This window comes from Polypterus senegalus, chromosome 2, assembly GCF_016835505.1.
Source record: "Polypterus senegalus isolate Bchr_013 chromosome 2, ASM1683550v1, whole genome shotgun sequence".
NCBI classification, from domain to species: Eukaryota; Metazoa; Chordata; class Cladistia; order Polypteriformes; family Polypteridae; genus Polypterus; species Polypterus senegalus.
The window spans coordinates 152,420,921-152,446,941 of record NC_053155.1 but is presented as its reverse complement, the minus strand read 5'-3'; the positions used below and the strand labels follow the sequence as shown (position 1 = coordinate 152,446,941).

General features: G+C 38.3%; 1 protein-coding gene across 14 annotated transcripts in view; it reads right to left on the bottom strand.

Annotated features, from left to right (window-relative positions):
- Window positions 1–23,552, bottom strand: part of LOC120523489 (target of Nesh-SH3) — a 281,674-nt gene extending 258,122 nt beyond the window's left edge. For all 14 annotated transcript variants that reach the window (XM_039744835.1, XM_039744841.1, XM_039744837.1 and 11 more), the window contains exon 1: window positions 23,405–23,552. In XM_039744835.1, coding sequence (XP_039600769.1) covers window positions 23,405–23,483 — 79 coding nt within the window. In that variant the 5' untranslated portion in view covers window positions 23,484–23,552. The remainder of the gene's footprint in view (window positions 1–23,404) is intronic.
- Window positions 23,553–26,021: the final 2,469 nt, after the last annotated feature.

Here is a 26,021-nt window from a genome sequence, read left to right as displayed (position 1 = left end):
CACAATGAAGTAAGCAGTCTTTAAAAACCGAGTTTTCGGTTACGACGCACGACCGGGTGCACCATAGCAAACTGTTTTACACGCTACATACAGCAATTCACATCTGCAACAAACATGCTTCTTCTTAGATGCTCCTGCACTTTGTTCACACCCCCCTCCCACCTCGCTACTACCGTGGTCGGGTGTCTTGGTGGATTATATATAGAAAGGCAGCCAAAACCGCACAGAGCAATGAAAAGTCTACAGTTCCATCTTTTAATTTACTTTCTGTTGTATCCTCAACCCTCCCTTTTTAGACAACTGTGTCTTTCCAGAAGTGTTCAAACATAAATTAATAATTATGCGGCGTTTGTTATGCCGTGGGTTCACTATTGTGTTGTATTTTGCTCTCTGCAGAGTTCCATCTTTTCATTCGCTTACTGTTGTATTCTCACACCAACCCGTTTAGACAACCGTGTCTTTCCAGAAGTGTTTAGCATTCAATAAATAATTATGCATGACATTGAGCGTGTGTCTACCCAGCGCAGAGAGGCGTAGGTAAGCCGTTGAACCCCATTCGGGCTGCAAACCGTGGAATTCCCACTAAGTGCGACTCATACGCTCCCACTTGTTGCGTCCCTGCCCTTTGTGCACACCTCCCTCCCACCTCGCTACTACCGTGGTCAGGTGTCTTGGTAGATTATATATAGAAAAGCAGCCAAAACCACACAGAGCAATGAAAAGTCTACGTCAGTCACAGGTACATCTGGACTGTGTAAAGACGACGACTCAAGTGACCAGTTGGAGGTGGGCACATGAGCAGGCAGTGCATACTGAACGAGAAATCGCAGAATAACATGACGAACGGAGCTGAATGGACGTCCTTCTCCTCTCCTCCCGTTCCACACTCTGCGTCGTTCACCCCCATCCCTATGTCTGGCAGGAGAAGGCGCGAAGACGGTCCGCCAGTTTTCAGTCACAGACGATTGTGTGTTGGTTCGTTCCGTGCATTGTTACACTGTTGCTTTTCTTGCTGATTTATTACATTACCGATTTTTCAAATGTTAATTTTCTCCCTGTGCTTAAAAATCATTAAAAAACCATCCTGATTATGCGGCGTATGGTACGCTGCGGGTTGGCTAGTTCTTATAAATCACTGTAGACAATGGGTGGGCTTCTCCAGCAGTGTCTTAAATTGGTTTCAGTCTTATTAAAAGGTAGAAAATTCTTTGCTAGTTGTGGTGATTGTACTTCAGAGATACATGATATTGTATATGGTGTTCCACAAGGATACACCTGGGTTTTTAATCTACGTGCTTCCATTATGACAGATTATCTCAAAATACAAGGTGAGCTACCACAGATATGCAGACGACACACGGCTTTATTTATTGATAGCGCCTGATTACCCTGATGCTCTTGGCACTCTGATCGAACATCTTAGCAGTATTTCCGAATGGATGAGTAATAACTTTCTCAAACTAAATAAGGAAAAAATAGAAATAAAGGTATCAGAAATAATCTTGATTCCTTGGGTTTAAGAAGAATTTAAGGGTAATCATTGACTCTAACCTAAACTTTAAATCTATACTAATAAAAAGCAAAGGCCTCACTGACTCACTGACTCACTCACTGACTCATCACTAATTCTCCAACTTCCTGTGTAGGTAGAAGGCTGAAATTTGGCAGGCTCATTCCTTACAGCTTACTTGCAAAAGTTGGACAGGTTTCATTTCGAAATTCTACACGTAATGGTCATAACTGGAACGTATTTCTTTGTCTATATACTATAATAGACTTCTGCTCGATGCCCATGGGAGGCGAAGTTACGCCTCCCACGTAATTTAGTGCCTGCCCATATAAGGTCGTCCATCAGCGGCAATCCAATAGAAACACTGCCGCTAAATATTCACGGGTGAAGGACTGTGCTTATGCAGAGGAAGATGAGATGGTCAGGGTGGTGTTTGGCACAAACTCGGCGAAACTGCGAGAGAAACTTAAGTGCCGGGTCTTAGCTAACATTAAATACAGCCGTGGACATCGCATGAGATGGCACCAGCACAGCTGGGAACCTTCGATACATGTACACTAAGCGGCTCACATGAAATGACGCAGTGTAGAGACAAAAAGCAACAGTTCCAAAGAGTGCTGAACAAAAACCGAATTACACAATTGAGAAGGCAGCAAATAAATATGAAGCGTGTGATACATACAAGCATATTCATAAGTGCAGCTACTGCGGAAACAAAGCACACGGTGGAAAAAGTCAATGTCCCGCTAAAGGAAGACAGTGTAAAAAAACCTGTGCATGCAGTGTGTCACGTCTCAGATAAAGAGGAAGACGAGCTGTTTATTGATGCAGTAAGAAACGAATCGATGAATGAAACCTGTTATCTTTACAACGATTGACAAACACGGAATGTAGCTTGAACACATCCTACAAATACGAACCTGATTGAAAGAAATAATAATAATCAAATCCTTGATGACAGCAACACTCCTAACACAAAACAATTACTGTATATTGACACTCATGTTATGTTATTTTTAAAATGTTCCTTTTTCTTTTTCATAACTTCTTTAACACACTACTTCTCCGCTGCGTTTCCCCTTGGTTTGTGACGTATGAAAAAATATGCGGTTAACGCAGAAAGACAGATCACCAATTAAAGCTTTATGAATAATGGATACTTTATTCACCACCAATGATTGTTTTGGTAAACCCATACTCAGTGTATTCATTAGATGAACGGTAAAAAAGTAAGGGGAGGGTGACTTATTGAGGCACGCAGGCAAAACCACAATACAATGCGGGCTCGATGTACTGTAGTGCGAGTCAACTCGATCTGAATTGCGCAATCACATTCGAAAAAATATATCTTTTCAAGTTCTATTTAGTCCATATGTGTCAAACTCAAGGCCTGCTGGCCACATCCGGCCCGGCGTCTAATTATATTCGTGAGATCATTTTATATACTGTATTATTGTTATTAATGGCCCGGAGATATGAAGCGCTGGTAACACAATAAACTACAGATCCCATAATGCAGCACTTCAGCTGCCTTGCCGAACACTTACCACGTTAATCAAGTCTAGCTTATGATGCTGCAAGTTATTGCGAAGCTAGCCCACGCGATGCCGAAGAGAAGAGTTGATTCTGAAAATAGAGCCTTTAAAAACCGATGGGAGGCTGAGTATATGTTTACTGACATTGCCGGTAAATGCGTGTGTCTCATTTGTGGAGCTAATGTGGCTGTAATTACAGAATTTAATCTAAGACGGCACTATGAGACAAAACATCAGGATAACCTGAAAGACCTGAATGCAATGCAGAAGATACAGAAAGCAGAAGAGTTAAAGAAGAATCTGACACTTCAGCAGACGTTTTTACCCGTGCACAATCACAAAGTGATTTCAAGTGAAGCTGCTTTTATGGGAGACACAAATGCACCAGTGCAACTTGCCCCACTTTCCCTGTTGCCAAGTAATGTTGAACCAAGTCGGCACAACGGTGTTCCCAAATACTCACTTTGCTGATAAACTGAGCGCACTGCGCACTGAGTTCGCATGGCGCTTTGGTGACTTTGAAGAACAAAAAAAGAATTTTTAGTTGTTTCGCAACCCATTTGCTGTCGATGTGGAAACTGCACCTGTGCAGATTCAGATGGAGGTGATTGAGCTGCAGTGTAATGGCACACTGAAGGCAAAGTACGATACTGCACGGCCCGCACAGTTTATTCACTCCATTCCCGCAGAAATGCTCCAGCTCCGTCTACATGCGGCTCGAACCTTGTGCATGTTTGGTAGCACATATCTGTGTGAGAAGCTCTTCTCAGTCATGAAGACTAACAAAACAGCACACAGGAGTCGCCTCACTGATGAGCACCTGCAGTCCATCCTGAGAATCTCCACAACACAGAACCTCACACCAAACAAACAAACTTGTTGCCAAAAAAAGATGCCAGGTGTCCAGCTCTAAAATGACACATGAGCAAAGACAACTGAATGATTTGATTTGTTATTGCTGAAAAGAACAAATTTTATTTATATTTCCAGGTTTTGTTATGCAGCATGTTCATATTTGAATTTGTATAATTTTGACAGGATATATTTTTATGGAGAGCAAAATCTTTTGGGATTATTTTTTATATAAAATTACATAAGAGTAAAGAAATTTGAATGTTTGTTCTTTTAGCGTTTACTTTATTTCTAACTTGTATAATTTAGACAGGATATATTTTTATTAAGAGCAAAATATTATAAGTTATTTAAGGTTTGAGTTGATTTATTCCGGAATAATATTCCTGTGTGTTTTTATTCATATTTATGTTCAAAAAAGTTAAGTTTTAAAAGTTTTAAAAGTTTAGTTTTAGAGTGTTCCAATAAATGTTTATCCTGTTCGGCCCGCCACCTAAAGTGTGTTTTGGATTTTGGCCCCCTGTGCAATTGAGTTTGACACCCCTGATTTAGTCGACACAAATCTCTTTGGTTGGAATGTAAGGCGAATTTACTCTTTAAATTTGTATGGTGAAGAAAAATTTATGCAATGATGCCTACATTTAACTTACATTCCTACCAAAGATATTTCTGTCGACTAAATAAAAATTCCTTCTATTTAAAATTTAAATAGAAATTGAACAGATACGTTAGTTCATAATATCCACGCAGACTTGCACGTAAGAGTGGGAGTCATCCGTTTTAACAAACAGCGTATTGCACTGATACGAAATAGCCTGCCCATTTAATTATTTAGGAATGGATAAATAAATTAAGATTTTGTACAAATAATGTTTTTCATTTTTCTTCTTGATGGATTCCGCCACCCCCAGCAATAGTTGCTCGCACCCCAAAGAGTGTATGTATATATGTAGATATGTATGCACAGTGGTGTGAAAAACTATTTGCCCCCTTCCTGATTTCTTATTCTTTTGCATGTTTGTCACACAAAATGTTTCTGATCATCAAACACATTTAACCATTAGTCAAATATAACACAAGTAAACACAAAATGCAGTTTTTAAATGATGGTTTTTATTATTTAGGGAGAAAAAAAAAATCCAAACCTACATGGCCCTTTGTGAAAAGTAATTGCCCCTGAACCTAATAACTGGTTGGGCCACCCTTAGCAGCAATAACTGCAATCAAGCGTTTGCGATAACTTGCAATGAGTCTTTTACAGCGCTCTGGAGGAATTTTGGCCCACTCATCTTTGCAGAATTGTTGTAATTCAGCTTTATTTGAGGGTTTTCTAGCATGAACCGCCTTTTTAAGGTCATGCCATAGCATCTCAATTGGATTCAGGTCAGGACTTTGACTAGGCCACTCCAAAGTCTTCATTTTGTTTTTCTTCAGCCATTCAGAGGTGGATTTGCTGGTGTGTTTTGGGTCATTGTCCTGTTGCAGCACCCAAGATCGCTTCAGCTTGAGTTGACGAACAGATGGCGGACATTCTCCTTCAGGATTTTTGGTAGACAGTAGAATTCATGGTTCCATCTATCACAGCAAGCCTTCCAGGTCCTGAAGCAGCAAAACAACCCCAGACCATCACACTACCACCACCATATTTTGCTGTTGGTATGATGTTCTTTTCTGAAATGCTGTGTTCCTTTTACGTCAGATGTAACGGGACATTTGCCTTCCAAAAAGTTCAACTTTTGTCTCATCAGTCCACAAGGTCTTTTCCCAAAAGTCTTGGCAATCATTGAGATGTTTCTTAACAAAATTGAGACGAGCCCTAATGTTCTTTTTGCTTAACAGTGGTTTGCGCCTTGGAAATCTGCCATGCAGGCCGTTTTGCCCAGTCTCTTTCTTATGGTGGAGTCGTGAACACTGACCTTAATTGAGGCAAGTGAGGCCTGCAGTTCTTTAGACGTTGTCCTGGGGTCTTTTGTGACCTCTTGGATGAGTCGTCTCTGCGCTCTTGGGGTAATTTTGGTCGGTCGGCCACTCCTGGGAAGGTTCACCATTGTTCTATGTTTTTGCCATTTGTGGATAATGGCTCTCACTGTGGTTTGCTGGAGTCCCAAAGCTTTAGAAATGGCTTTATAACCTTTACCAGACTGATAGATCTCAATTACTTCTGCTCTCGTTTGTTCCTGAATTTCTTTGGATCTTGGCATGATGTCTAGCTTTTGAGGTGCTTTTGGTCTACTTCTCTGTGTCAGGCAGCTCCTATTTAAGTGATTTCTTGATTGAAACAGGTGTGGCAGTAATCAGGCTTGGGGGTGGCTACGGAAATTGAACTCAGGTGTTATACACCACAGTTAGGTTATTTTTTAACAAGGGGGCAATTACTTTTCACACAGGGCCATGTAGGTTTGGATTTTTTTTCTCCCTAAATAATAAAAACCATCATCTAAAATCTGCATTTTGTGTTTACTTGTGTTATATTTGACTAATGTTTAAATGTGTTTGATGATCAGAAACATTTTGTGTGACAAACATGCAAAAGAATAAGAAATCAGGAAGTGGGCAAATAGCTTTTCACACCACTGTATACATATGTTTATACATGTGTGTGTTTATGTATATATATATATGTATTTGTGTGTATATATGTGTATGTATATGTATGTGTATATATGTAGATATGTATATATATACTGTATATATATATGTGTGTGTGTGTATATATATATATATATATGACAGCAACACTCATCACTCACAACAGTGATAAAACAATTACATTGACAATCATGTTACGTTATTTTCAAAATGTTTCCTTTTCTTTTTCATTACTTCTTTAACACACTACTTCTCCGCTGCGAAGCGCGGGTATTTTGCTAGTCAAATATAAACCAGATAAGTAGGACTTTATTTTTTCACTTAAGAAATATAGCAAAACAGACCACTTGTAACATTACAAGATACTGAAAAATTAATTCATGCTTTTGCTTTTACTTTACAAAATTACTGTAATGCCCTCCTAACAGGACTACCTAAGAAAGACATCAATCGGTTGCAGAATGCAGCATGCAGAATCTAACTAGAAAAAGAAAATCTTGCTATTTGCATAGGAAAAATTATACAAAAAATATGAACAGATGGTCTACCCTCCATTTTACACTTGCAGGGAGAATCACCACTGTCAAGATGAACATCCTTCCAAAGCTTCTTTTTCTATTTCAGAGCATGCCCATATACATTAACAATTCGATCTGTAAGTAATTACTCAATTGCAACTTCATTTATTTGGAATTTGAAACATTCACCCATCCACTTCCATCTACAACAACCTAAAGCAGAAGGAGGCATGGCACTACCTAACTTTCAATTTTATTACTGAGCGGCTAATATACAAGTTATAAGGACCTGGAATTAACACCAATTGATGAACATACAAAAGCCTGGGGCCTCATGTATAACGCAGTGCGTAGAACTCGCACTATAACATGGCGTAAGCACAAAAGCCAAAATGAACTTACGCACAGAAAAATCCAGATGCAGGAATCTGTGCGTACTCCAACTTCCACGTTCTTCCGCTACATAAATCCCGATCAGCGTGAAAACTAACGCTCGTGCACGCGCATTATGTAACGCCCCAAATCCTCCCAGAATTACGCCTATTTGAATATGCAAATCAATATAAATCGCCCTTAAGCGCAGCCTTCTGTGAAAAGACAATGGGAAAAGCACGGGGAAAATATAAGAATTTCAGCGAATACCAAGTGGAGGCAAAGGAAAAACATACTATTTGTTCAAATAAACCGTGGTATAATCAACAAAATGAAGTTGATCGAGTGACATAGCGTGTTGGAGAAACTTGAAAGCTCACATTCACAAAATCGCACAGTGCCGGAAATAAAAAAGAAGTCACATATCAAAGTTGCCGTGGAAAGCCGAGTTGTAAGCCCACTGTCTGAGTGTCATATGAAAGCTTATTAGGGTACAGAGAAAAAAGCCACACGGTGGGGAAAAAGCACGAAATGTCAACTTCAATCTCGACATTTCCACTTTAATCACGTAGTTTATTTTGTCATTTAGTAGAACATTATAAACTTCATCTTAAAATCGTTTAATTAACCAGTTTCTCAAATCACATCGTAATTAAAGTAGCACGTTAAATGCTTTGTTTTGTATTTGATCTTCTACTCGTATGTGATCTATGTGTGTGAATCACTACTTGCTTCTTAAACTGGCTCTCTTCCTCCAACTGGACACAGAGTCCATTACATTTGTGATATTACAGCTCTCTGAATAACTAAAATACTGAGATGTATACGTGATGTCATTTTCATGATGATAGGAGCTAAAGCACATTATTAAACATGTGTTTCATGAGCCTCATGCTCATGACAAGCATTTATCTTTTGTCGAAATTTGTCGCTGCTTTTAGCTGTGTTGTTATTTTCTCTTTCTGTTTTATATTCAATATATATTGGCGTAGCCGCCCCTGCAGTCCTTGCTTTTCTTTCCCCAAGTAACCGATCGCCATACAATCAGCTCTGTAATAGACGTTAAGCCATCTGTAAGCTTAGCGCCGATTCTTCAAAACGTTTAAAGAACATTGAAATATCTTCGTAGTACATGTTTAATTATTCTATCCTTCACGACACTCCCAGTGAAGAATATAGATTATTTAAATGAAGTTAAAGTTTTATGTGTATAATTTAACAAACATATTTTGCTGCATTTCACCTTAAAAATGATATCGTCATCATATGTAAATATGCTTTATAAAGTGGCTCAGGTTGTGAGATATTATAACTGTAGTGCAAGTTTACAGTGGGGTGATTGTACTTATAAGTACAAACCGTTCTACAAGGAGCAATTGATTGAGTGCATTTAAAGTTCTTGGGATTAAACTGTTTCTGAACCGCGAGGTCTGTACAGGAAAGGCTTTAAAACGTTTTGCAGTGGCTGAGACAGCGTGTCCTTAAAGCTGTATACCGATAATTCTCTTTCCGATCAGCTGCTGCTGTGATTCACACTCAGATACAGTGATATAAATACTCCGAGTCGTGCAGTGAGAGTAATATGGATGATCCGCTGTGGCAACTCCTAACGGGAGGAGCTGAAAGAAGAAGAAGAAGAAGAAGTGAGAGTAACAACGCTAAAGCAGTTATGGTATTTGGAATACTATGGCTGTTCCCTGGACCATTATATTGTTACGAGTTAATTACAATCAGATGCATTACACTAATAAACAATATGCGGTTAGTTTCGGTGTATTTATAAAGCCGCGTCATGAAAATAATGAGTAATCACACAAGAACAGTAGCACTGCTTTGACGCTGGGTGCCGCCAGTTTGCAAAACCGAGCGGAGAACTTGCGTACGACAAGGCATGAGGTACCGTGGAAAAGTGCGTGGCTTTACGCAAAGTGTAGGTTTTATACATCGCGATTTGAACGTGGAAAAGTTCTTACGCAACATTTCTGTGCGTACGCACCGTTTATACATGAGGCCCCTGGTCTGCAATAGAAATACAATATTGCAGTACTTCTTTAAATGCCCTAATCTGTTCCCCAGTATACACAAATTATCGTCAATATATTAATAATCCAATTGTTCATCAATCACTCAGAATATGAAACCAATGAAGAGAGCACTATAAGACAGATAAGCTTTTATCTGTTGCACCACTACATGATAGACACATTTTTCTACTCTTTTAGGCCTACATAGTATTTAACCTTTGGAAACCTTTCAGGATTAAAACACTTAGAGATTTGTATATAGATAATGTCTTTGCATCTTAAACAATTTTGCCCCAAATTTAACCTTCTATCAACACATTCAAATCAGGGACTTTGCTGAATGGAACCTGTTTAATTTTCCTTACATACCACCCAGTTCTATTCCAGAAGAAATACTGCTCAGTTTTGTAGACTCAGACAGCATCTCGCAAATATATAAAAATATTTGAAAGTCCCTTCCTTTCAAAGATTTCACAATACTGTGGGGAAAGAATCTTTCACTTATTACATCAGAGATGGAGCTGAAGGCAGGTATACACAGAATATGCTCTGGCTCCATATGAGCAAATCATTCAACTCAAAATCTTTTCTCAAGAACATTTATCTTGGTTAAAATTGTCCACAACCTATTCAGGGCAAGATCCAGCCTGTGAATGTTGCAGTTGAGCTCCAGCCTCACTGGACCAATATTTGGGCAGGCACCAAATTAACATAATTCTGTTCAAAAATCTTTGAAAGCTTATCAGACAGCCTTGGTGTCACAATCCCTCTGAAACCATTAACAGCTGTGTTTGGTGTCCTCCCAGATGGGCTTAAAGTGGAGAAGGACAAATTGATTATAATCACCCATACCACATTATTAGTATGCACACTTGCTCAATTGGAAGAATCGTAGCCCAGCTGTTATAAGTCAGTAGGTAACTGACATTATATTGTATTTGAAATTGGAAAAAATTCAATTCTCTCTTAGATGATGGTCTTTAATGACCTCTTGGGCACAGCCATCAGCAGTGTGTCTGTTTATGGAGAGAGTGTTGACCTTGTTGAGAGGTTTACTGACCTTAGCAGTGACATTCATGTCTCAGGTGACTCTTCCTATGAAGTCAGTAGATGGATTGGGGGTCATAAGGTTGCTGGAAAGGGTTGTGTGGCGCTCCCAATATCTATGAAGGATGAAGGTCCAAGTCTTTAGAGTCCTGGTGCTTCCTGTCTTGCTATATGGTTGTGAAACATGGGCGCTGTCCAGTGACCTGAGACAAAGACTGGGCTCATTTGGCACTGTCTCTCTCCAGAAAATCCTTGGGTATTGTTGGTTTGACTTTGTGCCAAATGAGCGGTTGCTCATGGAGTCCCGAATGAAGCACATTACCTGCATTGTGAGAGAGCGTCAGTTACTGCACTCTGGCCATGTGACGCATTTCCCCAAGGGTGATCCAGCTTGTAAGATCCTCATTGTTGGGGACCCAAGTGGCTGGACCAGGCCAAGGGGTCACCCACATAACACCTGGCTGTGGCAGATAGAGAGTCATTTCCAGAGTGTGGGACTGGACCGCGTGTCTGCTAGGGGTTTGCAAACCGGGATCCCAAGTTGTTTTGTTGTGTAGTGGGTGCGGCAACACACTGTACCAGTGCATGCTCTCCGACTTGACTTTACTTGACTTAGACGATCTGTTCAAAACTTTTTAAAAATATGGTAAGACCTATTTAATAAAATTTTAGATTAAGCTTTTATATTCTCCTTTTTTTGTATTTATATTATCTATCTATCTATCTATCTATCTATCTATCTATCTATCTATCTATCTATCTATCTATCTATCTATCTATCTATCTATCCATCTATCAGGTTACATGAAATATAGTATTAGTGCCATAAATGTAAGGTGTAAGAAAACGGTAATTCTTTTTTTAATCTTAATGGAAATTTCACTTTGTGTCTTTAGATTTTTTTTTAATATATACAATACAATACAATACAACTTATTTTTGTATAGCCCAAAATCACACAAGGGTATATGTGATTTACATTTTGGGTGTTTTTAATATAAGCAAGAAATAGACATCTGCCATATCAAATAGACTCTACTTTTGATTTGTTTAAAATTTTAAATGCTTAGATTTTACTATATTGATTTGGTTTTTTCAAAGGTTTTCAGCATCTTTATGAACTTGTGGATTTGCCTGCGAGTATTTAGCAACAGCGTTTCTATGAACTTGTGGATTTGCCTGCGAGTATTTAGTGACAGCGTGTTTATTAACTTGTGGATTTTTCTGCAAGTATTTGGTGGCAGCGTAACGAACTTGTTTCCGTTTAGCTGCATCAGAAAATATACCACGACGTCTGATACGCCTCCTTTTTACTGTTTTCTCACAGCCTGGATTGCTGCTGTCATAATCAGTTTGAGTTTCATGGTTTGTTTCAATTACGTTAGTATTTGCAGGACTTGTGTTGAAGTGACATTCGGCATCAGTCAAGCATTGTAAGCATACAACCGGCTTCATCGATAACTTCGCATCGTAATAAACGAACAATAAAACAGCAGAGAAGCTGTGGATTAAATAAAAAGGCTGCAGTTATCAGTAGGGAGACGTGAATACCGTGGCGAAGTAAAGAAGGGAATGAAGAGACTGGAGCGACGGATGGCCTTATATGGGCAGGCAGTCAGTCAATTACGTGGGAGGCGTGGTGATGGGAGACACAACGCCGCCTCACACTGTGACCGAGCTGCAGGCTATGGACATATATATGTACGTAAGTAGGATTGACCGTTATGCATAGAATTTCGAAATGAAACCTGCTTAACTTTTGTAAGTAACCTGTAAGGAATGAGCCTGCCAAATTTAAGCCTTCTACCTACACTGGAAGTTGGAGAATTAGTGATGAGTGAGTCAGTGAGGGCTTTGCCTTTTATTAGTATAGATTCAGAATGGTGACCTTTATGCCTAAGAACATGACTGTGAGAGTAATCATTCTCAACCAGATACAGTAGATTGGGAATAATTCCTTTCTACATGAAACATGGTGATAGAGACATTAGAATTTAACCTCTTAACAACAACTCTAGGTTGCTATTTTAGAAGCATAAACAGAAAAAGAAGACAAATAAGAATGTGATCCACTGGGGACTGGGTGTTTCACTTTTATGAATTTTCTCTGGCCATTGTTGGCACTTTAAAATTTAGCTAACAAGTGTGTATTTTCATGAAGGACTTAAATGATTTTATGTGATCTTACCTAACAAAGATGTGTTAACTTTAAGTTACTTAAAGTGATGGTGTAATACAAATAGGTGAAAGGTATGATTTTCATAAAGAGGCTGAGTAAAAAGAACACAAATATTGTTTTGGTAGGGGTTATTGACAATTTTAATAATATTCTGTATTAATAGTATTCTGTAGTTCTGTATGAACTCTGTATTTATAATTAAACTACCCACTACACTATGTATAGTGTGTTAGTTGTACTGGCTTTCAGAAGGACATGTCCATATTTATAAAGCCAGGGGTAGCAGTCTCTAAACTTTAAAAAAACAACCCACAGTCTGTTTTATTAATAATGTTCTGAAAGTAAAGCTTATTTTCTCAATTTCTCATATTGCTCCCAAAGTGAATGGTTTTTGTTTCTTTCTGGGCTCTTATCCAAAGCATTTAAAAAAGGTTAGAATGATGAAAACATTGGTTGATTGTTGATGCATATTGGGAAAATCAAGCTTAATAAAGTATAGTTTAGGTTTAAAGCTTGACAAATAGCATTTACACTGAAAAATAATTAATGGTGGAAGGCAGAGTGATGGTTCTGCAGTCTCACATTAAGGGGACTGGGTTTCACATTCCTGGTGCTCTCTGTATGGGAGTATGCATGTTTTCCCCATGTACATGTGGGTTTCCTCTGAGTAATCCATTTTCCTCTCACAGTTTAAATATATGCAGGTTAGGTGAATTGGCAATGCTGAATGGCCCCTGGAATGTATGTCTTCACCCTGTAATGGGCCAGTGTCCCATCCAGAAATTGTCCTTGCCTTGTGCCTGATGCTCACTGGAACAGTTTCCAGCTGCCCCTCAACACTGTTCTTAATAAAAGGCTTTGAAAGATGGATAGGTGAATGGAAGTAAAACCACTCTTAACATTAAGTTATTTTTATGCCCACGCATAGAAATATGGAATAATAGTTTTATTAAAATCAAAAATCAGTAAATCATCATTTGTATTCATTTGTAATTCCACTATAAACATTTGTTAACACTTCCTTGGAGACATTATAGTGCCCAAAAAAATAGGACTTAATCCTTAATTTATTTTACTGTATGTCCTTATGTCAGCACTGGTGTGACATTTACTTAAAATTAGCAAAGAATATGTTGAATGGATTTAAAGTTTACAACTTGTGCCAATCATATGTTTTCATTTTACAGGCATTTTAAGAATTTTTTTTTCATTACCTTGCTCAATTTACTGTATAGTAGATATAATACTGTAGTTGTCTTTCTTTAATAAAAATGCGTATGCAATTACACTTCTGATAAATGAAATTTTTCATACTTTCCACTTAACAATATTCTCTGGAGATGTTCATAATGATATAAATTAAGAATGGGTCTTTTAAAATGTCAAGTGTTTTGTGCCATATGGTGAAGTTAAATTGAAGCTGCATAGTTTGGATAACAATCAACTCTTATTAAATTTTAGTTAGACATCTGTCCTCTAAAATATCTATATGCAGAGTCAGCATCAGAGTTGAGAAGCTCTGAACTCCATCAGGACCCATAACTAATTCCTAGTGTTTAATTTAGTGGGTCATTAAATTTAAAGCATGTTAAAGAAAAGTTTGCAGTGCACTCTGTTGGTTTACTATGAGCAGCTATGCAAAACTCTGATTGTACTTTAAGAGATGGAACAAATCATATAGCACTCAGTAAGAGCTACTGACAGGTAGCAGTCTTCATTGTGCAACCATTTTATGTGAAGTTTTTATATTACGCTTTAAATCGTGCTTATTTTAAAACCTACATATATATGTTTTGTATCAATCTTTTCAGAATTTAATGTGATGTTGTTAGATTTTCAGATTCTTATTCAGTTTTTAAATTATAAACTAAAAAATATCAAGAACTCACGTCCCGCAAGACAAGACTTTGTGCCAAGAGATTTATCTATGCCCAGGGCTGGAAAAAAATGATAAAGAGTAGGACAGCTGCTGTACAGGCTTTTAAATGTTTGAAGTGCAGCGCAATATGCAGATCACAAGGCATGGCATGGCATGTGTATTATCATGGTATTTCCCTCTACTTACCCTTTACCTGTTTTCCCTCAAGGGTAAGTGTTCTCGTCAAGTTCGTTATCGGGTTGTTCTGCTGTTGCACTTTAAGATGAACACACACACAGATAAACACACACACAGACCCTAACCGTGCCCCATGAATGACACACAAACGCTGATTAACCCTTAGCACTGTAAACCACACAAGCGCTATAGGTATAACAGCCTGTCATTCAGCACATCATGATACGTAATTATTTTCGGCATGAACAACAATACAATGTTTTAGTGATATCTCAGACCTAAATATTACTTTTGGTCTACAAGAATACATTTAAACATACAAAGACCCATCGCTCTTGACTATAGGCCATTTATCAGCCAGGAATACCTTCTTTTTGTACTGTTCCCCTACTATTGAGTGGAGCTCCTCACACGCAGCCAAAATAAACCCTGCAGCACATAAATAATGGCAAAAATCCGGCGGCACCAAGGTGCTCAAAGAAATCTAACTTATTACATTAATCACTCTAGACATTAAGACAAAGCATAGAAAGTTAAAAGCAGCATGGTATTTATTAGAAGAATAATAATAATACCACTGGAACAAAGATTATAGAAAATAGGTACTGATAGTAAAGTCGGAATATATATAGTCTTTAAAAAAGCTTACAAAAAAGTTGCAGATGACAAGGATGAATGTCCCAGGGAGGCGTTTGATTTAGCAATCGATGTTCATGATGCCTTTCTGACGACCAGTGCCATCTTCATCCGTTCCTCTTCTTCTTCTGTACTTTCTTCTTCGCCTTCTTCTTTGCTTTCTTCTCCTTCCGTCGTTGATTTCAAACCAAGGCATATTTATTATGAAATGTCATGTCTTGGTTTCACAACACATGCACCTGATTGGCTGGCTGTCAAAATGATTGATGAATTAAATTCACTGTCCGTTTTCCCAAACAACAAAACCTTTAATGTTCTCTGAGGTGTCAGTAGATCTTCCTTTCCCAGGCTGTAAACCAAATTGTTGTCCCAGATGTCCATCCATAAAGCAATCAATAGCCTATGGTGTTAGCTCAGTCTTCCTTTCCCAGGCTGTAAAGTAATTGAACCACCTTTCAATGTTGAAACAGCTATTTTAAAAGTGAGTTGTACGGGAAGAATTACCTGCTTTGATTTTAGTTCATCTGTTGTCTTGTCTTGAACAAAATATAATGGAAACCAAAATGTACAGATTTTATACACCATAACAACATGGCATGGCATGGCAGCAGCAGCAAGCCAGCAGCTGATCCAGCAAAGAGGAGGTTAAAAAAAACTGTATTTGTTTCCCATTGTATCGCCATTTAAGAGGGGGTTTTGGAGGAGCGACCACATCTGTTTGGGGTGCGTTCAGCCCCCCTCTTCACAATGCGAGTGGCAGAGACGTGAAGTGGCTGGCGTGTAGCCCAGGCCGGGGGGGCAGGGAAGTTGGTGAGAGTAGAGGAGCAAACCCCCTAGTATAAATAGAACAATAAACTCATAAAAGAAGAAAACTTTTTTTCTTACTTCCACTTTAAACAGTAATAAATGTTTATTTATGACATTTATGTTGTAGAATCTTCAAAAATGCAAATGTAATATAAGTATACTGTTTCTGATACTGCAGATCATCTAGAGTAGGATGTGAACAATCCAAATGCAGTTCTAGATCAAGTATGCAGAACTAATGTTTGATCTGGTCTTTTTTGGAAAGCCACAAACAGCTTGGTTAAACTTTATCTAATAAAGTGACAAATAAAGCTATATGGTATAATACATTAGTATGTAGCTTTATATTTTTAAATAGGAAGACATTTTAAGATATTTCTGTTTGGAATGATGCAAAGTAGACTCAGAATTTCACACATTTTATTTCTCTTTAAAACAGGATTGTTGTGAATGCAGAACACAAAGTACAAAAGTATAAAGTAAAACAAAACCCCTTCCTTCTTTACCTTGATTAAAAGGCCCCAGCCCCTTAGTTCTCCAACTAGCCAATCTTGCAAGTGCCATAACACTTTTCCTTTCTTTTTCATATTTGCATCCTTGACGACAGCTTTATCAAATACACTGAATTTAACTGCATATCATTTACAAATTTAATTCACTTGATTGTAATCATTCTGTAGCAATATAATGGTGCACGAAATGGCCAAACTATTCCAACTACTATAGCTGCTTTAGCATTGTTGTTAGAAGACATCAAAAATGGAAGAATTAGAAGACAGCACGTATTTAGAGATGATGTTGATGATTGGCTTCTACATTGATTTTGGTTTCCAAGAGATATTTTCTTGGAACTGTGTGCTGAGTTGGTGCAGACTTTGAGGAATTGTGCTCTACCTGCTCCTTTGCAAGTTCTGTCCACTCTTGGACTGTTAGCCACAGGAGTTTTTCAATGTGAACTTTTTGACCAATGAAGTATTTCACAAACATCACTGAGTTGCACCATGCCATCTGTATAGGATGGTATTTTCCGCTTGTCATCCAGATGTATAAGATTTCTTTACACTGTGGTTGAATTGGTAAAAATCAAAGCAAAATTTCCAGCAGTGTCCGGTTTTCCAAATATAATCAGAGCGGTCAAGTGCATGAACATTGCTATTACAAAGGTGCTGGACAAGTTATATCAGCCAGGGATGAATCAACAAAAGAATGAGCTGGCATTACATCATCTATAGCAGAGGAGCCTATAAAAATGGCAGCTCCAAACAGGTGCTTTTTCCAACTAGTGCGACAAAAGGCAAGCAGTCCTTTTAAAGATAGTAAGTCACTTCAAAAAGCCATGTTAAGAGCAGAGAATCAATCCATTGTGCTGCTCAGCACCGACACTACACTATAAAGGCGTCTTTAGAGATTGAATTTGCTTATATAACTCTATTAATGTGCTGTGCTATAGTGCACAGAAAGTGTTTTGCATTGTGCAAGCATGTTGCGTGCTTCATAACTTGGCACACAATCGTGGCTTGCCTGTACCCGAAGAGATACAGACGGATGAACCTTACCCACCAAATGATCAGCCAAATTGGACCATGTTACAACTTCATTTGAATGTTATTAGCACAATATAAAAACCAGCGTTTTCAGAAATCAGAAACAGCGTTTATTTTTTAACAAATTCATTTAATTTGTGGGCAATATCACATAGTACAGCCCTAATATTAATTGCTTCAATGGACACATCTCTTACAGCATCCACTATTGCATTTTGTGACGCCAGAATAGCATTTGTCAGCACACAGCCAGATCATCACCTGGCAATTCCTGAGGCAGAGGTGTGTGCACAGCCAGCGACTGAAGATGTGCTCGGCCACCAGCATTGCATGGAGTCACATCATCGGTCAGCTTTTGTAATATTGTCTGAAACAGAATAAACAGACGGCAGGCATTAATTCGCCTTTTCACATCGACTTTGATATCTGACCACTTCTTTTTTATTTCAGGAACTGTGCGACTTTCTGAACTTGAACTTTTGAGTGTCTTCGTTATGCTGTATCATTTCATAACTTCCTTTTCTTGCTTATACCACTTCTTAAGCCAACAAATATTACATTTTTCTTTGCCTGCACTTTGCATTCACTGAAATTCTTCATTTCCCCACATGCTTTTGCCATTGTTTTTTAACAAAACACTAAACAGAAGGCGATATTTATATTGATTTTTATATCAAAATATGCAACATTCTGGAAGGAGTCGGAGGGTGGCTGTAGAAAGTTGCATGTGTATGTCATGTTCATTGGGATTTATAAAGGTGAAGTGCATGGAACTTGGCATTCACATTTTTTTTTGTGTGTACACACATTTCCACTTTTGTTCATATGCCATGTTTTTGTGTGAATTCTATGCCCAACATTATACACGAGGCCGCTGCTCCTTTCAGATCTGACCTCTGGCATGAAACAGCTTTAAGCTGTATCTCTCACAATTATTTCTAGGCTAAGCCCTGTATGCTCCTTTGGATCAATGGTGCAAGTCTAGGACACCAGGCTAGAATGTCCTGTTGTGGCCCCCTCTATCCCTGAAATGTGCAGCCTTAAAACAGATGGATGTGTCAAGTATCTATCCAGCAGCTTACTTTAAAGGAGCTGCTCAAAACTGACCCATAGCACCAGTGCGTTCAACTTTTGCCCTTCTTGTGCAACATGATGGGAGCTAGGTGCTGTGACCGATTGGACTGGAAACATAATGCATTTGTGACAGAAAGCAAACTCCCCAAAGGCAAAAGAGACAAAAAAAATTGTAATCAGGAACTGAAAAAGAATGTTTTCTTTTTTTGGAGCAGGGTATAGGAGACAGGCTAAAGAATGTTAAAAAGAAGTTATAATACTGATTGTCAGTCAGTCATTATCCAACCCGCTATATCCTAACACAGGGTCACGGGGGTCTGCTGGAGCCAATCCCAGCCAACACAGGGCGCAGGGCAGGAACAAATCAATGTGCAGGGCACACACACACTAGGGGCACCTAACCTGCATGTCTTTGGACTGTGGGAGGAAGGAAACCGGAGCACCCAGAGGAAACCCACGCAGACACAGGGAGAACATACAAACTCCACACAGGGAGGACCTTACTGCGAGGTAGCAGCGCTGCCACTGTGCCACCATACTAATTGTTAAAATCCAAAAATTCAAGGTAAAAAAAAAAGCCAAAACCAAACATGAATACAAAAGTGCAACAAATCTCTAAGGATTGACATTGTTTTTTCATATGAAAGATTTCCAAAACTTTGACACCATGTCCTCTGCAAAGTTATCTCAAATACATGCACTGTGCTGTCATAAAAGGCAGAATGCAATTCATGTGACAAACAAGGCTCATCACCATTACAATGAAAACAAGGGTACAAAATGATGAGAATGTGATATTACTGTAATCACTTAAAATAATCAGCACATAGATAATCAAAGGCTACAAGTGTAAAATTGGTACAGCAGTTGCCACCGTATCTGCCAGTTAAACAAAAGTCTTCTCGACTGCTCTCTATATCCCCCAACCCCCAGTGCATCCCTAAGCATTTTGGCTCCAGTCTGTTGAGTGACATCGGTAAAGACCTCTTCTCTCGTCAGTGTGTGTTTACTGTACTGTTTGTAAGTTTCTTTTGGGAATTTTTCTTGCCGCTTATCACTTTTGTGGTACTGTGGCTGCTGGGAAACCTTTACCAACAATCTATCCAATATAATTTGTGTTATATTGCTTGTGTCAAGTAGTTGACCCATTTGTCATAAATTAGCACGTTTTTAACAGTTGGTTGTGGTGGCACACCCACATTAAAAACCAGAAATGAGTTCAACATTCATTTTTAAGAAGCAATTTGCTATCAGTGTTCCCATGCAGTAAACTGATACTGTAAACTGAATGTCTAATTGGGATGTTGCTGTGCAACGTCAGCTTAGTAAAGACCCATTTATACTTGGGTGCTGACAGACACAGACATGCTTGCACACAATGGATGAGCATGCTGATCTGTAGCGTTCAGCTCACAACAATGTGCGGTAGCAGAATCCCCCAGCTTTTTCTGCTAAGTTTTGTCTTTGCCTCTACATATTGATCTCACAGATATTTCCATTTCTTCTTCATCTTTAACCAGGTTCTGGGTGATTTTTTGCTCTGAATTTATTCACATTTATGTACACAGAGCCACACTGTTACAAAGTTCTCGGGGCACACAGTCACCAATGTGAGAGTACACACACCCAGACTGGTGGCAAAATTTATGTTCCACACACCCTAGTGGGCCCTTTTGGCAATGCACAAGTGTCAAATATAAACAAGCCTTAAGAGTGTAAGCAACAAGAAAGGCAAAACATTAATGAGAAAATGTGCAGGTAGGACTTCATTAAGATTTTTCTACCAGTGACACCTCAAATCACCAAAATAAGCTAGGCTCAATATTTTCCTGTAGGTTAAATACATTTATACTGCAGAAAGATGTTATGTCCTTGAGTTGAGCCAGATTAACAAATGATACAATAATGTGCAACTGCAGTAACAGAAGAAAATCCCAAGCGTACACCAGGAGAACATAACACCCAATTAATAACTAGGAATCATGCTTGGGAAATGTGATTTATAGAAATAAAATATAACATTATTTATTATTATACCCTAGTTTCTTAAGTTGAGAAGCAGCAATCATAATCAATTAGCTAGTTTGCTCATCTAGTATTTTATGTTATTACTTGATTAAACTTTTTGCTAAAATAATAATCTGGTTTAGTTTTCTAGGACTAATACAACTCAAAAAATAATGGCAGCCTGATATTCATGCTGTATTGACCAGTTTTTTTTATCTATCCATCTTCCAAACCTGCTTATGCAGAACAGGGTCACAAGGAAGCTGAAGCCTATCCCAGCCAGCATCAGGCAGAAACAATCCATAAACAAGACAACAGCTCATCACAGGATAAACACACACATACTGTATATATCATGGACCAGTTTAGCAGCACCAAACCAACTAACTTGCATGTCTTTAGAAGGAAAACCCGTGCAGACATGGAGAGAACATGGAATCTCCACACAGGGAGTACCCAGGACTTGAAGCACAGCCTCTTTGTTGAGAGAAGCACCACTACCACTGTGCCACCATGCCATAGTTAACTTTTTTTTTTCTCTAAGTAAATCATGCAGTTTACATTATATTTTATCAATATAAATTACTTTACAAGATATATTTATATTTTCAAAAAGAACGATACACAATAAACAATTACAACTTACAAGGAAAATTAATTATGAAGTGGTATAATATTTTAATAAAGGAAAAAGTCAAGTGCCAATCTGACAATTATTTAATAAATAAGTAAACTATAAATTGCAAGATGCAACTTTGGGGAAAAAATAAAATAATGTTAAATTAAGTTTCACTCAATTTGAAAAATTACAAATGAATCCATGGGCATAATAATGCCCCCTGGTGACTATAAATATTAATTTTTGCATTATTTGTTGTTGGCAAGACCAGGTACAGTGCACAAGTACTCCATATTTTTCCAAATACATTATGAATAATTTGATTGAAAACTCAGATTTAACTATGGCTTTCTTTTTGTGAATGCAACAGCTTTACATTTGTTTCTGTAAATGTGTATACTATGCATGAAAATATCTGGATATATACATTTTTCAAATGCAGTTTTAAACATTTGCACATCAATAATCTTTCTAAAGAATGTACTTGGGAGAATAACATTTTAAAGACATAGCATGGTGTTGACTTTGACTAGGGCGCATTCACTAAAACCAGAACAATTTATTATTTCCACTTAGCTTAACATGCCCACCTTTGGTGTAATGGAAGGTGTTGGAATAAAACTGGAGTATGCAGAGGAAACCCACATATACATGCAGAAAATGTGCAAATTCCATACAGACAATAAACAGCTCAGGATTTGAACCCAGCGCTCTAGAGCTTGGAGTTAGAAATCTTTACCCTTGTTCCACCACAGAAAATAAATGTGTAAACATTTTAAACGTTTTTGCAAAAATCGTTTATTAAAGAAACACATTTCAAAGACTAGAATGTATTACATAATCCTAATATCTCTCCTTTGTTGAATTAATGAGAATTAGAATAAACTGGAAATGTGCAATTTGTACCTTCAGATATACATCAAAGACATGCATACATTATATAAATGTACAATGTGCTGAAATCATAGAGCACAGATGGCATGGTAGTAGCTACGTCTGAGCCTTGACATCAAAACTTACTGTAAGCAGAGAAAAAATACATTATGCCAAATAAATAAATAAATGATGTTGGAAGATCACACCAATGAACTCATTTGCTCCAGCTGGAATACAGCAGATGTTTGCACTTAGCAAGAAAACCAAAAATCAAGGACGCTCCCTCTCCTCCCCCACTATGAGTGATTAAAATTATACATTAGTGTCATGTAATAACATTAGATTTGGTCATTAAAGATGTCCTCTTTTAATACATTGTGAAGGATAATTTGTTATCTAAAACATTCTCTGCTGTGCTACAGTTAAAAAAGAAACAGTCCAGACTATATTGAAACCTATTTTTTTGGCTCCAGGTGGACCACTAGGGAGTCACTGTTATCACAAGATGTAAAACAAATCACAAATCTTTAAAAGCAATGCTCCAAACACCCTGGTGTGTTGAGGCGGCCACATAGCACTCATCTTTGAGCTTTCAGCATTGCTGTAATAAGCCAGGAAGTAACACATCAAAGAAACTAATAGCTCCAAAACAAACCCGACCCAGTGATGTATTTTTAACCAGTGCATGAAAACACACAACTGTCATTCTAATCTTAAAAACAATACTGAAAAAAATAATCACAGAAATACTCAAAATGTCAAGTGTAAGTACACTTGCAGCTTAAAGTGTTACATTTTAGCTTTTAACGGCTAAGAGTTTAATTAATTGCTAGGCAGCAGCTTTGGACTTAAGTTCAATATATGTAATAAATGCAGTCATCATAGACATCAGAAATCTTAATGTGTAAACAGAGGCTTATCAGTAACAACCGAATATTTTTAAGTAGTAACATTAGAAACACAAAAAGTTAACCTTAAACATATTGCTTTGAAAAATGAAGGCTTTCGGCATAACAATTCAAATATTTAGGTGAATGCATCTAATAAAAGAAGTACTTTGCTTTAAAATTTCATGGTTTCTGTCAATCTGCCTTTTACATTTTAGAACTGCAAAACTTTATTAAGACTAAAAGCTTTGACCCCTTATGTGTGCACTTGCCTCTTGGATGTCTCTGCGTAGTCCCATTTCCTATTAATATAATCCCACAGAAGAAAAGGAGGAGTGCTCTTGAAAGCATTTTCCTGCCCCGGCTGACTAGTGATTACAAGTTTAGGAGCTCTTGTATTTGCTGAGTACAAGTATTCAAAAGCAGAGTGTGCAGGTCCAACATGAAGCTATACCAAGGGAGGGGAGGAGAAATATGACATCACACCCCACCAGCAGTCTGGCAAGCTGCAAAATCTTCTTCAGAAGAAAAAAAATCTCTTACACACTTCTGGCTTTTGTCACTACTATTATATTAATTACTGCTACGTAAGTGATGTATCATGCCTGTAGTCTAAATTGTTATCTTGTTCTCTTTGTATTGAATTGTTTTGGTAAAGAGACTTTCACATTGTGCCTACTGTAAAAGAAAAATTACTAAAATAAGCATTGATAACTGAGAAAAGTACTTCTAAACCGGGCAAATTAAATAATGGTGCTACAAAACTATGGCTACTATTTTTACATGTGAGATATTCTGACTGTAGTAGCACAGTATTGATGTTTTATAGCTAAAGGCTAGATAATGTAAGACATTTATAATTAAAATATTACTTCTTACACTGTTTTCACCCGTACATCTTAACATGCTACATCCTTTACATCACAATTACAATCACCCACTTGCAAGTTTTAAGATTTTATTGTTATACAGTACAACATTGAATCACAGTGCATTTAAGGAGAAGGCTTTTTATTGTCAAAGTTAAAATCAACTTCTACAAAGTAATCAAATTAATTACAAAAATAAAATGGAAAATAATCAAGTCAGTATTTTGTAGATGTAACTTTGGCAGCCATGACCGGCTTAAGTCAGTGTGCAGAGGTCTTTATCAGCTTTGCACATCTGGACACTGCAATGTTTACCCATTCTTCTTTGCAAAACTGCTCAGCCTCTGTAAGGTTGCATAGGGCTAGTGAATGAGCAGCCCTTTCAACTTCAGCCACAAATTCTCAGTTAGATTTAGATCTAAACATAGACTCGGCCACTCTAAAATGAATATTGTTGTTTATAAGCCATTCCTACATAGCATTGACCTTATGCCTGGGGTCATTGTCTTGGTGGAAAACAAATCTCCCATGTTACCAGTATTTCCCTGTATTTTGAGGTATTCATTCTACCCTCTACCCTCACAAACCTTCCAGTGTCTGCTGCAGAGATGCATCCTAATAGCATGGTGCTGTCTTCACCATGCCTCATGGTGGGAATGTGGAAATTTTGGTAATGTGTAGTGTTTTCCTTATGCCAAACATGGCTTTTAGTTTGGTGGCCAAAGCACTCATTTCTGGTCTTGTCAGATCACAGAATCTTTTTCTAGCTGACTTCAGAGTGTCTCATGAGCCTTCTGGCAAACTCTGCCTAAGATGTCATGTACATTTATCTTTTTGCTGCTCTTCCATTAACTTGTGACTGCTGAAGCTTTGGGACAGTCAGTGTATATACAATCTCTCTATTCTCTTGCACTATAGCGTGTAACTTCTTCAGAGTTCTCATAGGACTCCTGGTGGCCTCCCTCACTCAGTCTTCTCGAGCGACCCATCAGTTTTTGTGGATGGCCTTTTCTTGGCAGATAAACAGCTGTGATAGACTCTTTCCATTACTTATAATTTAATTGGATGCTACAGAATATTCAGTGACTTGGTTGTTTTCTTGGTATCCATGCCTTGACATGTGCTTTTCAGTCACCTTTTCGCTGAGTTACTTGAAGTGTTCTACATTGTGAAGGTTAGCCCATAATACTGACTTACCAGTCATACTGCCAACATTCAAAGTTCCTACCCTCAGTTCCATTCTCTTCACTTTCCTCCTCTCTTCCTGCCTCCGCACACATCTCCCCCCTCTGCTTCTCCTTCCATGGGCAATAGTAGCCCAATTTCCATGAGCACCCTGAGTGTTTTAGAGGTAAAAAGTGTTCAGACAGAGCAATGATTATGCTGGAAACTGGAGGTGTGATGATGAATGTTGTTAGTGCATATGCCCCGCAAGTTGGGTGTGATGGATGAGAAAGAAGATTTCTGGAGTGAGTTGGATGAAGTGATGGACAGTGTGCCCAAGGGGTAGAGAGTGGTGATTGGAGGGGATTTCAAAGGACAGGTTGGTGAAGAGAATAGAGGAGATGAAAAGGTAATGAGTAGGTCTGGTGTCAAGGACATGGTTGTGGTGAATATGTATCTAAAAAAGGGAGGGACATAGGGTAATGTACAAGAGTGGAGGAAGATGCACACAGGTAGATTATATCCTATGCAAGAGGTTCAATCTGAACACTGCAAAGTGGTGGCAGGGTAAAGTGTAGTTAGGCAGCATAGGATGGTGGTCTGTAGAATGACGTTGGAGATCAAGAAGAGGAAGAGAGTGAGGGCAAAGCCAAGGATCAAATAGTGGAAGTTGAAAAAGGAAGACTGTAAGGTTGAGTTCAGGGAGGAGGTAAGACAGGCACTGGGTGGCAGTGAAGAGTTGCCGAGATAGCTGGGCAAATACAGCAGAACTAGTAAGGGTGACACGCAGGAAGGGTGCTTGGCATGACATCTGGACACAGGAAGAAGGAAAAGGAAACCTGGTGGTGGAATGGGA